Source organism: Culex pipiens, chromosome 3 (assembly GCF_016801865.2).
Source record: "Culex pipiens pallens isolate TS chromosome 3, TS_CPP_V2, whole genome shotgun sequence".
Classification (NCBI taxonomy): domain Eukaryota; kingdom Metazoa; phylum Arthropoda; class Insecta; order Diptera; family Culicidae; genus Culex; species Culex pipiens.
Window position 1 is genome coordinate 155,548,459 of NC_068939.1, and position 15,992 is coordinate 155,564,450.

At 37.2% G+C, this 15,992-nt stretch overlaps 2 protein-coding genes across 12 annotated transcripts in view; both read left to right on the plus strand.

Moving 5' to 3' along the window:
- LOC120426763 (protein groucho) overlaps positions 1-15,992 on the plus strand; it is a 322,942-nt gene that overhangs the window by 300,016 nt on the left and 6,934 nt on the right. For 5 of the 11 annotated variants that reach the window (XM_052710546.1, XM_052710548.1, XM_052710552.1 and 2 more), the window contains 5 exons: positions 6,349-6,561; positions 14,199-14,300; positions 14,900-14,956; positions 15,438-15,620; positions 15,682-15,938. In XM_052710546.1, the coding sequence (XP_052566506.1) occupies positions 6,349-6,561; positions 14,199-14,300; positions 14,900-14,956; positions 15,438-15,620; positions 15,682-15,938 (812 nt within the window). The remainder of the gene's footprint in view (positions 1-6,348; positions 6,562-14,198; positions 14,301-14,899; positions 14,957-15,437; positions 15,621-15,681; positions 15,939-15,992) is intronic. The other 6 variants (XM_052710549.1, XM_052710550.1, XM_052710553.1 and 3 more) reach the window with 3 other exon arrangements.
- LOC120426764 (probable cytochrome P450 9f2) lies at positions 11,387-13,170 on the plus strand. Its single transcript, XM_039591539.2, has 2 exons — positions 11,387-11,750; positions 11,810-13,170. The coding sequence occupies exons 1-2, from the start codon at positions 11,551-11,553 to the stop codon at positions 13,143-13,145; spliced, it is 1,536 nt and encodes a 511-aa protein (XP_039447473.1). The 5' UTR covers positions 11,387-11,550; the 3' UTR covers positions 13,146-13,170.

The following is a 15,992-nucleotide window of genomic DNA, read 5'->3' on the forward strand; positions in this document are numbered from 1 at the left end:
GGAAAACATATTTAAGCTTTTTATTTTTTTTCTGAAATTGTATTAATTGTTTTATAGAGCACTAAGTGATATTCTATATGAGCAACTCTCTACGAAATCGGCCAATTTCGACCATTTTTATTTTTTGTATTTTTTTATTTGACTCAAACTTTGTGGGGGCCTTCCCTATGACCAAATAAGCTATTTTGCGTCATTGGTTCACCCATACAAGTCTCCATACACTTGGCAGCTGTCCATACAAAAATGGTACGTACATATTCAAACAGCTGTAACTTTTGAATGAATTTTCTGATCAATTTGGTGTCTTCGGCAAAGTTGTAGGTATTGTTGAGGACTATTGAGAAAAAAATAGGCACACGGTAAAAAAATTGCAGATTTTTTAATCAACTTTTTTTTCACTTAAACTCAATTTCCCAAAATAAATATTTTTTGATTTTCGAGATTTTTTGATATGTTTTAGGGGACAAAAATCCGCAACTTTTGAGCCATAGAGAAACATGGTCAAAAATCTGCCGCCGAGTTATGAATTTTTGAAAAAATAGTTATTTTTGGAAAAAATCGAAGTTGCATGCAAAACCAAGTTTGACATTATCTTTTAATGCAAAATTGAATTTGCAATCGAAAAGTACTTTACAGATTTTTTGATAAAGGGCTCCGTTTTCAAGATATAGCCGCCGAAAGTTTGATTTTAGCGAAATATTTGCAGTTTTTCAATTTTTAAAAATAGTGACCATGACCATTTCCAAAAATATTTTTTTTGAAAAGTTCAAAAAATTTGCTACAAAATTGTCTAAGAGACATTGAAGATTGGACCTCGGGTTGTTGAGATAGAACCGCTTTAAGAAAAGAAACACGAAAATTGAAGTTTTCTAAATCTCACGAAATTAATCCACCATTTTCTAATGACGATATCTCAGCAACTAATGGTTCAAAAGTTGCGGATTTTTGTCCCCTAAAACATATCAAAAAATCTCGAAAATCAAAAAATACGTATTTTGGGAAATTGAGTTTTAGTGAAAAAAAGTTGATTAAAAAATCTGCAATTTTTTTACGTGTACCTATTTTTTTCTCAAAAGTCCTCAACAATACCTACAACTTTGCCGAAGACACCAAATTGATCAGAAAATTCACTCAAAAGTTACAGCTGTTTGAATATTTACATACCATTTTTGTATGGACAGCAGCCAAAATTGTATGGAGACTTGTATGGGTGAACCAATGACGCAAAATAGCTTATTAGGTCATAGGGAAGGCCCCCACAAAGTTTGAGCCAAATCAAAAAATACAAATAAAATCCATTTCCGGTTTTGGTAGAGAATTGCTCATATACAAACATATTGCTCTAAAATTCATCTTAGTAAATTTTTCAACTGGTCGTTTCTATTTAGACTAGATGAACCACAGTTTATTTAGCTAAGTTTTGTGTATTAGATACAAACTAACATTAGTAAAATACTCTTAGTATGTAAGTAAAATAAACAGTGTTGCCAAATTTCTTAAGTGTAAATTTGAAATTATAGTTAAGTTATTTGAGAAAAAGCTGAATTTTTTTTCTAAATTAAATTAATAAACAGTGTCCATTGTTACCAAAAAAAAGGCAACGCTGCAAAAAAAAACCAACCCCCTGGAAGGTTAGTGCGTTGAGTGGGAGGGGGAGGGTCGTTTAGGGATTTACCACCCGAAACACACTAAATACAAGCGATGTACGATTGCGTTTTGGTTAGTTTTGGAAGTGGAAGGAAAGGGAGCATGGGTAAGTTGCCAGTTATAATAGTTTTCCAGCACGGACGACAAACCACCACACACTCAAACACACGCGTGGTGGCGGGGTGGGACCTAAATTATGTTGTTGGGGAATGTGGGGGTGAGTGGTGCGCTGTGGTTGAATGTTGATGTTTTTCGTGGGGGGTGATGTTTCGCGTTGTTTGCTACACTTTTGCGGACGATTGGTTACAGAAAATATTTTCCGCCCGGCCTGCAAGGTTGTGATTGTGGGTAGGGGGAGAAGGGGTCGATGTTTCGCTTTGTATGCGACTAAGTTGGAAACGTTTTCACACACAATGGAAACCACCATCATAATCATCATGGGGCAAAAGGGGGTATATTCTAGCTTGTAGAGTGAAAAGGGAGAAAACCCCTTAAGGGGAGAAGCCACCCTCGTAAAGCTGAAACGAAATGGGACCGATAATTTTACGACCCCTCGATGATGGGTATTGCGGGTGGTATCAATTTTATTGAATGAGTGGTGAAATTGCTTGATTCATTGTTTGTGGAAATTGCTCTGTAGACGAAATCGAATATTATGGGGAATGTTTTTATTGTTGAGCATATTTAAAAATCACCGTTCAAACAAATGGCTTCTGGCTATTAAATCTGTAATTTGAACGAGTTTTTTAATTGATGATATCGAATGACCTGTTTGTCAACTTCCTCAGAACTCAATTCATTTAATGTATTTATAATTTTTTAGCAAAATTAACTTTAAAAATCCTCTGTCAGCTAGGACAATGTATGCACTTACGATGGAATGTAAGCTTATTTAACCATAAAAATACCATCAAACAACTGTAGCAAAAAAAGTTATATTTTGGAATTTTGAAAATTTGGTTGGTTGAATACTATCTCTTTTTTGAGTAATATTTCCAAAAAAAATGTGTAAATGTGAACCTGATGAAAATTCATCAGAAACTGATGAAAATTCACCAGTTCCTGATGTAATATTACATCTTTTTTTAACACAAAATCTGTCATCATTTCCTGATGAATATTACCATCATTTTTTTCTGTGTAAATAGCCTATAGTCCATATTTCGATGCCTCTGTGCTCTCTTGTACTAAGCTTGCTAGTTTTTCAATCTAGTTAGCATAAGAGAGCACAGAGGCATTGATTTGTCAACTCGACATACGCTTTCAAGAGATTATTATTCCAATTTTAAGTTTAATCATAAGTTATGATGGAGGCGCACGATCCTTCACAAAGCATCGTTTTAGGTGAAAATTCAATAAGTATCGCGCGCCTCCTTTGAAATATATGGAAAACTTTAAAATTTGAATAAATCAAAAATATATTTGTAGGTCACGGTTATTTGAAAAGGACCCTCTATGCGTCCTTCAGACAAAGAAAAAATAGGTTCATTGATTTGCAATAATAATCTCCTTCAGCCATGGCGTGAGACTCTGAACATCCAACCGATTCAAATCTAAACAGGTATAGAAAATGTTTTTTTTTCAACTTGACTGCAGTTATGCTGCTGCCAAGATTTAAAAATTCTAAATCACTTTAACGCAGATTATGGGCCCAACAATCAAAATAAGGCAGCGAAAAAAAAAATCGTGATTCGATTTTCCGTAGTGAAATTTTGCCAAGGTCTTCCCGGGCAGACGGTAATAACAACATTCATGCCATTTCAATAACAAATACTGTTAAAATAACAGAAAGTGTTATGGAATCTTCTTGAAAAATCCATTTTTGCATAAGGGTTTAATAACAGTTTATGTTATCATAACAAAATTTGTTATTGGTCTGATATTGGATGAAAGCCAAAACAACTTAGGAATAACATTTTTTGTTATGGAAGAATACCTCCAACTGTTATTGGGATGATCGGATTAGTTGTTAAAATAACAAAAAATAATAACAAAAATTTGTTCGAAGAATAACTAAAAATGTTATAAGTCTGTTATTACAATAACAACCCAATAACAAAAAAATAAAACGACGAATAACAAATCTTGTATAAATAACATAAAATGTTATTGGCCTAGTATTTTCAAATATCAAAAAATGTTATTCTCAAGTTCTTTCCGTCTCCTCGGGTTCGGATAATCGAGTCAGAACTGTATTTAAAACGAGTTTTAGATATGTTTATTTGATAAACTAAATAATTCATTTTAGGGATTTTTTTTTGGATTTTGTCAAACTTAACATGAATTCTCTGACTTTTAAATAAAATATTGTTGCTTTGTACAAAGTTCGCTTGAAGTGAATATGACAACAATAAAAAAAATCAAAAGACATTAAAAAAGAACGAATCTTGAACTTGAAGGCAATTTTAAACCCAAATTTTTTTCAACCAATCGGGTAATTTTCCGCCAACTCACACAGCAGTTGCCCCGACCCCTCTTCGATTTGCGTGAAACTTTGTCCTAAGGGGTAACTTTTGTCCCTGATCACGAATCCGAGGTCCGTTTTTTGATATCTCGTGACGGAGGGGCGGTACGACCCCTTCCATTTTTGAACATGCGAAAAAAGAGGTGTTTTTCAATAATTTTCAGCCTGGAACGGTGATGAGATAGAAATTTGGTGTCCAAGGGACTTTTATGTAAAATTAGACGCCCGATTTGATGGCGTACTGGCGTTTTAAAAATTCTCCCATTTTCCGTTACTTGACTGTAAAAATTTTTGGAACATGTCATTTTATGGGAAATTTAGTGTACTTTTCGAATCTACATTGACCCAGAAGGGTCATTTTTTCATTTAGAACAAAATTTTTCATTTTAAAATTTCATGTTTTTTCTAACTTCGCAGGGTTATGTTTTAGAGTGTAACAATGTTCTACAAAGTTGTAGAACAGACAATCACAAAAATTTTGATATATAGACATAAGGGGTTTGCTTATACACATCACGAGTTATCGCGATTTTACTAAAAAAAGTTTTGGAAAAGGTGGTCGTCGTCGATCATGGCCGTTCATCGTCACCCGCGACAGACACGGACGACGAAACAAAGAGAAACGCAAAAAGTAACTTTTTCAAAACCCTTTTTTTCGTAAAATCGCCATAACTCGTGATGGTTACAAGCAAACCCCTTATGTCTATATATCAAAATTTTTGTGATTGTCTGCTCTACAACTTTGTAGAACATTGTTACACTCTAAAAAATAACCCTGCAAAGTTAGAAAAAACATGAAATTTTAAAATGAAAATTTTTGTTCTAAATGAAAATATGACCCTTCTGGGACAATGTAGATTCGAAAAGTACATTAAAATTCCCATAAAATGACATGTTCCAAAAAAAATTTCAGTCGAGTAACGGAAAATGGGAGAATTTTTAAAACTTGTTTTGTGTTTTTTTCGATGAAAAATACGTTTATTCGGAATTCTGAGTACGCCATCAAATCGGGCGTCTAATTTTACATAAAAGTCCCTTTGACACCAAATTTCTATCTCATCACCGTTCCAGGCTGAAAATTATTGAAAAACACCTCTTTTTTCGCATGTTCAAAAATGGAAGGGGTCGTACCGCCCCTCCGTCATGAGATATCAAAAAACGGACCTCGGATTCGTGATCAGAGACAAAAGTTACCCCTTAGGACAAAGTTTCACGCAAATCGAAGAGGGGCGGGGCAACTTTTCCCGATTTCGTGTGAGTTGGTAGAGAATTACCCAATCATTTTTCAAACCATTTTTTTAAATCGTTTGTCCAAAAAATAAATTACGAACAAAGTAGCAAACAAACTCCGATTAATTCATTCTGTAAATTTCACATATTCATTATCAACTATAATCACCGTTGCAAACCTCAGCATGATGTTCCTCAGAATCGACCCTCAACCATTCCAAGTGCAACCACATCAAACGAAATGAAAAATATGCCTCTCCTGTCGTTCCAATCATCAATCAATCAGCTTTGACCCGTTGATAACCCCTCAACGTTGACCCACCCACATACACATTGCCAGATCAGCAGTTGTTAATCAAATCACCACATCGATGACCGCGAAAACCTCCCTCCACCTCCTTTACCACACTACAACAATAGGAGATGTTTTATTTATGTGTGGCTTCTGCTGTATTGGATTCGTATGAACTGGCGGGGGGTTGCTTTTAGTCATTATTTAAACGAACAATTTAATCGCTCCCATCCATATTTAATGCGGCTCCATCGATATTCATATCGCAAATAAAAGGGGTGATGCATGAATTGTTGCTTTGTATGTGTGTGAGTGTGTTTGAACCTTCCATCCACAACCACTCCAAAAACAGGGGGGGGAGAACACTTCATCAAATATATTGGGAAGCGATTTATAGGCGCATAATGATAATCACAACATTGCAATTAAATCATTCATACATTATAATTATCCGTTCGGTGGAAACCCACCCACCCACTTAACACAAATAAACATCCTGACGAGATTTGGGGAGCAACAATTCGAAATGGTCTAATTAAATGTTATTATTTTTGTCGCCATAAATGTTATGACCTTTTAAATTGTTCTTTCCAAAATCTCATTCACACACACAGAAAACCGACAACCGCGTCAATTACTAATTAAATTTCCATCATTTTTCTCTCCCTCTCTCTGTCTCTCTCGCTTCTCTCCCTTGACCATCCCTTTCCCGCAGCAACAGATCCACGCCCAGCAGATCCCCGGCGGACCGCCGCAACCAATTCCGGGGCTGGGCGCGCTGGCCGGACCGCTGACCGCGTTCGGTGGCCCGATGGGACTGGGACCGCACGGCGGGGCGGTACCGCAGAGTTTGCTGAAGGCTCCGCCCGACCTGCACCGGGAGGACCTGAAGGTGCCCCTGGGGGGACCGTCCGCCGAGGAGCGCATGGTGAGTGGTTTTTTTCCAGTTTTGCCTTCCTCACCTCACTGAGGAAAGGCTATAACATCACTCGAGAAATGAACTATTCATTTAGACCTCCTAGACCTACCTTCATTTGTACATATCGACTCAGAATCACCAGCTGAGCAAATGTCTGTGTGTTTGGCTGTATGTAGACATGTGTACCGAATCAATGTCACTGGAATATCTCGTCACTGGCTTAGCCGATTTAGACCGTATTGGCCTCATTCGATTCGTCTAGGGGTCCCATAAGTCCCTATTGAAATTTATAAGTTTTAGTAATTGTTGCATATAAATTTCACAATTTGCAAAAAAGGGTGGTTTTTGCATGGAAACCTGCCATATTCTATATTTTTAGAAAGGTTCTGAAATTACCTTTCTTGAGGATTAAGAATTTTCCAGATCTGACTTACCTATCTAAAATTACAAGCAATTAAAAAATGGTCTGAATTTACATAACCTCAAATAGTCGGGTCTGATCGCCACGAAAAAGCCGTGTAGAGGGATGCCATTTTCCTCAAAGGCGGTGTCTGTATAAACTTGACAAAAAGTCTGTAGGTAGTCTGTTTTTTTTACTCATCACTCATTTTTATTTGGACCTCTAAGGTGCTGCGATCACGTTACGGGCTATCCATAAACCATGTAGACACTTTAGGGGGGTTTGAATCACTCTATAAATGAGAGGAAGGCACCAACCACCTTTTTTAACGTTTTTATTAGAACTTTTAAAAGTTTTTCAAAGGGATTTGTATACACAGATATTATAAAAAAATATGAAAATGATTTCAATGGGACATATTGACCCAAAAATGAAAATATAAAGCTTGCCTATAATTTTCGTATGGTCCTAAAAATCATTTTTCCATCATAAAATTAAAAACCTTTTGTTTTTTTTTTCCAAAATTCAGGCCCAATAAACCAAATTTTCTTTTTTCTTGTTTTTGAATACCCCTGACTCAAGGCGCAAAAAAAATATGTTTAAAAAAAACTCCAGAACTGATCATGCAAAAAAAAAAATACAGCGAGAACAATCTTTTCAAATTTCAATTATTTAGGCGAGAAATTTGCCTTTGCACACAGCAAAAAAAAAGTTAAATTTTGGAATGTTGAAAATTTTGTTAGGTTGAATATCACCTTTTTTTTAGTAATATTATATAAAAAATGTTTAAAAATGTGAACCTGATGAATATTTACCCGAAACTGAGGAAAATTCATCAATTTTGTTTTAAACATTGAAGATCCGATAAGGCCTTTTCAAATTCTCTGACCGAGGTCAAGAGGGGCAAAAGAAATTATAAAATTTAAAAGTTTAATTAACAAGCCAGAATTTTAACATTTGAATGAAAAAATTGATTGCTTTGCGATCATTAGTTTTCAAAAAAATGTAAGATTCAACGACAAATATCTAGGATCTGGAATTTCGAAATCACATGTTCTTTGAGAGAAAAATATTCTCGGTAAAATTTTCCACAAGCAACATTTGGTCTGTTGTGTGCTATCTTGTGACAACGACCATTTAGTACTATTCGAGAAAATTGATTTTTTAAGTTTTGGTGTATATTTTCAAAACTATGGATGATGGAGTCAAAATTTTGGAAGCATTCGGTTCGTATACTATCGCTGAACAACCGCTCCAAGTTTCAACTTATTTGGTTACACCAGTTAAAAGATACAGTAAATTATGTAAACAAAAATCTGAAAAGCATGTTTCACAAGTGTATTTCGAAAGTAAAATTGTACTACGTGTCACAAGTGTGCATAGAATTTCCATACAAACTAAAATAAGCTCAAATCAATGGTTTAACCGACTAAATCAGTATATTTTCAAAAACAAACGATTGCATTGCCTTCAGAAAATGTGTATCAACATAAATTTGTGAAAAACAAGACAATTTTTCCACATTTTCTAACAACATGTATGACGTGTCATAAGTGTGCACGATCATTTTGATGATAATTTGGTCTATGTCACAAGTGTGTATTGCAATATCCGGGAAACGGAAGCGAGTTCCCAAAATCGGGTTAAAGCATCTTGTGGTGTTCGTTAAGTATAGCAAAACGTCATCATTAACTCATTTTCGACCAAAATGGTCTAAGTCACAAGATAGCACACAACAGACGATTTGTTGATTTTACTAGGAACAAAAAAGTATTTCCTGAAATAAATGAGCAATTCTAATTTGCCGGGGGAAGCCAAAACATTAAATTTTGAAACAAAAAATATCGTATAGATCTTGTTTCTTGGACAAACAATCATCAAAATTACAAAATGAACCATATAAAAGCATTTTGTGTATTAATTCCAATCTATTTTTTGAATTTTTTTATGAACAGTGATTTGAGTATTTGGGTGTCAACATTCCCAAGTAACATTTTAGGCTTTATCATAGCTGTTACAACCGCTATAAAACCTATCAGCCAAAACCAACATTAAAACCACTTAGTCGTAACAAGATCCCCAGAACCCCGTTAAACCCCTCTTAAAACCCGAAAGGACCTCCGCAAAAGGTTGTTACGGCCTATTTATAAAACCTTCATAAGAGTTCAAGGATTTACAACTGAATCCTAACAACCTGGGTGCTGAAAAGACAGAATGCGTAACGTGATTTTCGAAAGCTCCCCACTGCTTCCCACTAATACAACAGCGCTACAGTTGTAAACATAAACAAAGTAGAAGGCTATGTTCAAGCTCAAGCGTGACGCATTTTTTGCTGCTGAAGTGAATTGTTGATGTTGATGTTTTCGATGAAAAATTAAGTGCATCCCACTTTTTTCTTCGTATACTAAACGATGGGCGGCCAAAAGAGGCCTTTTTTGTTTTCCACGTGATGAAAAATTGTGTCAAAAGTGGGTGGAATTTCGTGAACCAGAAGAGCAACCGAATGGAAGTTCCTAGATTATGTATCTTTGATGTGCAGTGATAATATCTGAGTAAGATTATCCAATATTATTTGGCAGGTACCATTCATAGTTATTGATAATTCGTCGCTAACATTTCAAAAAGCGTCATAAACATAGGTTTTGCGTGAGACATAGCAATTTGAAATGTTAGCAACGAATCATGCCAATCTCGATTTCAACCCTCTTCTTAAGATGTTTTGACTTCGAATACCTTAATAGCTCGACGCCATTGACTTTTTTTATTCCTGACAAAATAAATTATAGATTGATCACAATACTTGTCTGTTCTTGGTATTATTTTGCGAACAGTAAATTGGTTCCGCTTTGACAGTTCTAAATTGAGGCCGCTTTGCGGACAACTATTCTGCACCCAGCTAACAACCTCCTCAAAGACTTAATAAAACCTTGGTTAATACCTAGTTATGCAAAAATGACATTTCATACGTCTTCAAACGTCTTATGCCAAACAGGTTTTATTCTGGCAAAAATAAGTCTTCGTCTTGGTTGTCAAAAATGGCGATGATGTAATGATAGATATTCGAGGTAATTACAATAATTCAAAAGCATATTCCTCGCAATTCGTGGCTCAAATTCAGCTGCGGTTAATATTTTATCGATAAATATGAGGGAGATAGAGCCAATAAAATCAACTCGGTCGTTCGCAGTTTCTGATAATTTTTTTTTATTTGTATTTTTTTGCAAAAAATGTTTAAATTATTTTTAAACTTCTATTCATCATAAATGTGTGTTTTCATCCAATTTTGATTAAATTTATGCTTTTTTTTATTTTTTCTACCAAGATGGCGGACAATTATATTCAATCAGACCACGCGTTTAGCGCCATATTTAAGCATTGCTGTTTGGCTACGTTAAATGCTATCTTAGGAGCTTATGGTTTTAAGTGAGCTTTTTGCATGCCTAATGGCACTTGACGGCTGCAACACCTCTGGTTTTAAAGAAGCATGCAATAAAACCGTTTGGCATGGCATTGCCATCTGGTTTTCAAGGCTCTCTTAAAACTTTCATAAAACCTTATTGAAAGCCAGTTGGCTTTTATTTTCACCAGGTTTTATGTCCGAGTGATAAAACCTTCTTAGAACCTCTTAATTAGCTTATTGGTTGCTTATTGGTTGCGGTGAATGCCTAAATAAAGCAATCAAGATGCTACCATAAAACCAATCAATAAAACTAAATGGTGGCTAGTTGGTTTAAAAATATTAATTTGGGTGTTTGCAGTTTTGGCTTGGATCTATTATTTTTTAGGAAAATAGAGGTCGCATGACTTGTTTTTATGCCATAAATTTTACATGAACGCAATTTATTGCAAAAATAAAATATTGAAAAAAATATATCAAAATAGTGATTGGAAAAATATATTTGTATAAAAGACCTAGAATGATTATCAAAACAATAGAAAAATTAATCAAAAATTAGAAAAATCACACATGATTCAAAAAAAATATGTGTAGTAAAAAATAAAACTTAACATAAATATTTATTTAATTTAATCCTCTTTTTAAATTTTTATTTTTCCAGTGTTCAGGAGCTTATTATATGAAATCATTTTCAGCAAAAAAAAAAATACTTTTCTTGATTTTTGTTTTATGAATATCCACTTGAGTTTTTTTTAAAGTTCCTATAAACATATGAAAGACAATAACTTAAAGGACCTTTACCAAAAAAAAAACTCTAGACTTGAACTTTTAGTAATATAATTTGCATTTATCTTGTTCTGGCAGTTTTTTTTAGAGATAGTATTAGGCATATTCTACAACCTTGAACCTTTTTTGCATATTACTGCATACTTCTTTGAACTTGAAATATAGCAGATATTTTCAACTTTCAGAAGATTCCAAGCTTTTCCCTTCACTAGACTACAGCACGAAAAGCAACGATTGTAATTTCCTTTTCCTTTTTAAACAGTTTTGTTTTGGCAGATAACTGGGTCAAAATATCAAATTAACTTATGCCATAAATCAATAATGAGCTATTGTTTACGTAAAGCATTTAACACTCAGCAGAGCAGCAATTCGAACATCAGTCCAAATTTTCGAGGTTGAAAGTGTAGAACAAATAATGAGTGCTCTGCTAGCCTGCATTCTGGCGATTTTCCTACTCTTCAAATGGGTCACCAAAAACAAAGATTTCTTCCGCGACAAACCCATCCCGTCGGTGCCATTCCGATCGCTACGGTACAACACTGTTTCACTTCTTCTGAGGGCGACAGACATCGGGACATTTGGCGAACAGTTGTATAACAAGTTTGCAGATGCTAAGTAAACCTTAAGCAATTGAATAGTTGCTACAGAAGTTAAAATTCCTCTACATATTTCAGAATTTTCGGTATGTTTGATACTATCAAACCTGTATTCGTTGTACGCGATCCAGATCTTATCAAAAGCTTCACCGCGAAGGACTTTGACCACTTTGTCGATCGACCTGGATTTTTGGGAAATGATAAGAACGATGATCCACATGCTCTGTTTGGGAAATCCTTGCCCATGTTGACCGGTTCCAGGTGGCGAAATATGCGGACCACCCTCACTCCAGTATTTACCGGCAGTAAGATGAGGCAGATGCATCAGCAAGTGCTTGAGTGCTGTGACAATGTTGTTCAGTTTCTGAATTTGGAACAACAGGAAGGTGAGGTGGAGATTGTTTTGCAAGATTTGACCAGTCGTTTTGCTATAGATGTGATTTCATGTTGCTTATTTGGCATAAAGCTGAACAGTCTTTGCGATCGGACAAACAAAATTTATACTTATGGAACGCAGGTATCGAAACTCGTAAGCATTAGTATACTTTTTAAAATGCTTCTGATAAAATGCTTTCCTACCTGGAGTTCGAGGCTTGGAATTGATGCTGTAGAGCGAAAACATGCAAAGTATTTCTACGAAATTGTGACGGATACAATCAAAAGTCGAGCGGAACAAAACATCACAGCTAATGACATGATTAACCTGTTAACGCAGACACAACAAAATCAACTAAATCTAAAACTTACAAAAACTTTAACTGACAGTTCCATAGCAGCACAATTATTGGCATTTCTAATCGCTGGCTCTTCAACGATTACATTCACTCTGGTTTGTCTGATTCACGACCTAGTCGTTCATCAGAAAGTTCAACAGAAGCTGTACGAAGAAATCATCCAAACACAAGCTAACTTGGACACTGAAAAGCTCAGCTACGACTCCTTGCAGAGCATGAAGTACATGGATATGGTAATTTCAGAGAGCATGCGAATCCATACCCAATTCCCAAATCTTTTACGCCAATGTGCAAAGACCTACACGGTTGACGATGGTGAGGGACTTAAATTCGACATCGAACAAGGCACCATGATCTGGATTCCAGCTCAGGGTCTCCACATGGATCCCAAGCATTTCCCAGATCCCAAACGGTTCGACCCGGAGAGATTCAACGCGGAGAACCGACGGAACATCCATCCGGCGACGTATCTTCCCTTTGGAGCTGGACCAAGAAATTGCATCGGATTACGGCTAGGACTGATGGAGATCAAAGCGCTGTTGTATCACTTGGTGCTGAATTTTTCTATTATTGAAAATAGCAACACGCCAACAGCGCTTCCAATCAACAAAGGATACGCATTCTTGAATGCATTAAGCCGGGACGTGTCGGTTACATTCCAGAACCGTTCCAAGAAGTGATTAGTATCGTGATTGCAATAAATTGTTACTTTAAGTTTGCGGGAAAGAAACCTCTTTTTATTTGTTTACCTTTAAGAATTTGCATCACATTGTTTACTAAACCCTCTCACCAACCACGCAGCACCGCACGGGCACGAAATAGAGAGAGAGATTGAGAAAGAGAGCGCATGCGCCTTCGTGTCGTACGGCTGCATGAGTGCTTAGCTCGATTTCGTTCGTTTCCACTTCGTGTGCGTTCACTGACGGGAGCGATCATGACAGGCGCTTTGTGTGAGCGCTGTCGATTTTGATTTCTTACTGAAAGCACTTTCAAAATCACAATACATGGTATTAACATTTGAATGAAAAATGTGTTTTGAAATGCATTTTACATCTGCCCTGTTGCTTTGCCATCATTAATTTTCAAAATATCTTAGTATTGAGGAATTTGTGGGTCTCGTGGCGCAGGGATAGCGGCTTCGGCTGCCGATCCCGATGATGCTATGAGACGCGGGTTCGATTCCCGCCTTATCCACTGAGCTTCTATCGGATGGTGAAGTAAAACGTCGGTCCCGGTTTCTCCTGTCTCGTCAGAGGCGCTGGAGCAGAAATCCCACGTTAGAGGAAGGCCATGCCCCGGGGGGCGTAGTGCCAATAGTTTCGTTTAGTTTCGTTTCGTATTGAGGAATTTTTTTTTTCGCAAAAAAAAATTTGCAGTGCTGTACAACGGATTTTCTCAAAAAGTGAAAATATTTTTAAATGAACTTATACATGTTAAAAATTTGAATAAACACAGGGAAATGAATTTAAAAAAAATCAGCTGATTGCACTCAAAATTTGGTTAAAATTTTGAAGATTTTTGAAAAAAAAAATTATTGCCCCTTGATTTTTCGGAGCGATTTTGAAGGGGGGGGGGGGGGGCATAAACCTTGAAAAATATTTGCAACGGTCTAAGATAATAAATCTTCGGATAATCGAACTTCGGATGATCAAAACTTCGGATAATCGAGGCTTCGGATAATCAAGTCTGGACTGTATTTAAAAATAAACTCCTTACTCCATTCCTCGTTCCAGCGTAACTCTGTCTCACCTGCCGACCGTGAAAAGTACCGGCCCCGATCGCCCCTCGACCTGGACAGCGAAGCCAAGCGGCGGAAAGAGGAAAAGCTTAACCACGTAAGTTTTTCGTATGAATAACCATGGTCATAAGCACCCCAATTGGTTCGTGTGTTTCCTATCACAGGAGGAAGGGTTGCCAGACTTAACTGATTTTTACCAGATTTCTTCCAATATTCTTTCAAATATCTAGAGTTTTTTTTTATTAAAAGTTCCAATAAACTGTTGTCTTTCATATGTTTATAGGTCCTTTTTAAAAAAAACTGTAGATATATTTTTTTTTGTAATAATAATAATAATAATTGCTTCTCTGAAAGCGGTATTCCATTACGGGAAGCATTGTTAAGGTAGACAAGACACACACCTTTGGCACGTTAATTTTCGTGTTTGGATTCTGAATTTTGAAAAATGTACCAAAAAATTTAAGATTACTTTTTCTAGTTGCATTGTTTCTAATACTGTTATAATTTGATTTTTTTAAACAAAGTGAGTACAAATGACAGAGCGAGCCTTTGTTTAAATCTAAATAATTTGAACCCTAGCTATTTACCACAAAAAAAACTGTCTGACATTAAACTTTGATTATATTCAGTTGATTTTGACCCCATTTGTTTTCCTTAATTCATGGTATTTTCAAAATTGCGCCCATTATTTTACAGGAAAGCGATGGTGACAAAAGTGAGCAGGATTTAGTGGTGGACGTCGCCAACGAAACGGTAAGGGTAGATCCCCTTAAGGTGGTATTCCATTGCAGGAAACTGTGTTTGCAAATTTGACAGAACGCACAAATGGTGCGTGTCTTGTCTGCAAACAAAGTTTCCCGCAATGGAATGCCATTTTTGGCAGCAGCAGAAAGAGCCAAGCACAATAGTTAGAGTCACAGCTTTTCTGTTTCTTCCTTTATTGTTTATGTTAGTTTTCTTGCTTTTTTTTTTGTTTAGTTTTTGTTAACCTTTTTAGATTGGTGTTTGGGCATTTTTCACAGTTTTCCACCAAGTAGTGTCACTAGTCACTATCCGCTATAAACAATTCCTCCGGCTCGCTCTGTGGTTGTACTCGTGGTTGTTCACTAGAGTTTACGCACTCCACCCTCTCCGATTGAACAGAGCAGCAGGGTTCTTAACCTCACTTAGCCGGGACGGCAACCAACTTGTGTACAATATTGTATGAAAGAAAGTTTTTTTTTTCATCTCACAGGGAACGCCATCGCCCCGGCCAAACGGTGACCACGCGTCGCTGGAGAGCCGGGACCGGGACAGCGTCGGGCTGAACGGCAGCGACAAGGCCGGCTCGAGCAGTTTGAAGGGTGCCAACGATCGACCCCCGTCCCGGTCCGGGTCCAGCTCGTCCCGGTCGACGCCCAGCCTCAAAACGAAAGATGTAAGTGTTTTCGTTTTCTCCAGTTTTGCCAGTCAAATCACAAACCGCCATTCCCTTCCAGCTCGACAAACCGGGCACCCCGGGCGGCAAAGCGCGCGTCCCAACGCCCAACTCTTCCACCCCTGGCGGCGGCGTCCCCAAAGCAGTAGTACCTCCCACGGCGGCCGGCGGCTACCCGGCCTCCCCATATCAGCGCCCGTCGGATCCGTACGCGCGACCCCCGCCCGACCCGTACGGCCGGCCACCGATGCCCTTCGATCCGCACGCCCAGCTCCGAACCAACGGCGGAATCCCGCTGCCCGTCTCGAGTGGTAAACCGTGAGTAGTTGACGCTTGGCCTGGGAGTCGATTCTAACCCACCTCTCCACTCTC

Bases quoted from the DNA above. Each gene is read 5' to 3' on its own strand.
- LOC120426764 (XM_039591539.2), top strand. From the start codon at position 11,551: ATGAGTGCTCTGCTAGCCTGCATTCTGGCGATTTTCCTACTCTTCAAA. The intron at 11,751-11,809 runs GTAAACCTTAAG...TACATATTTCAG, and splicing joins AACAAGTTTGCAGATGCTAA to AATTTTCGGTATGTTTGATA.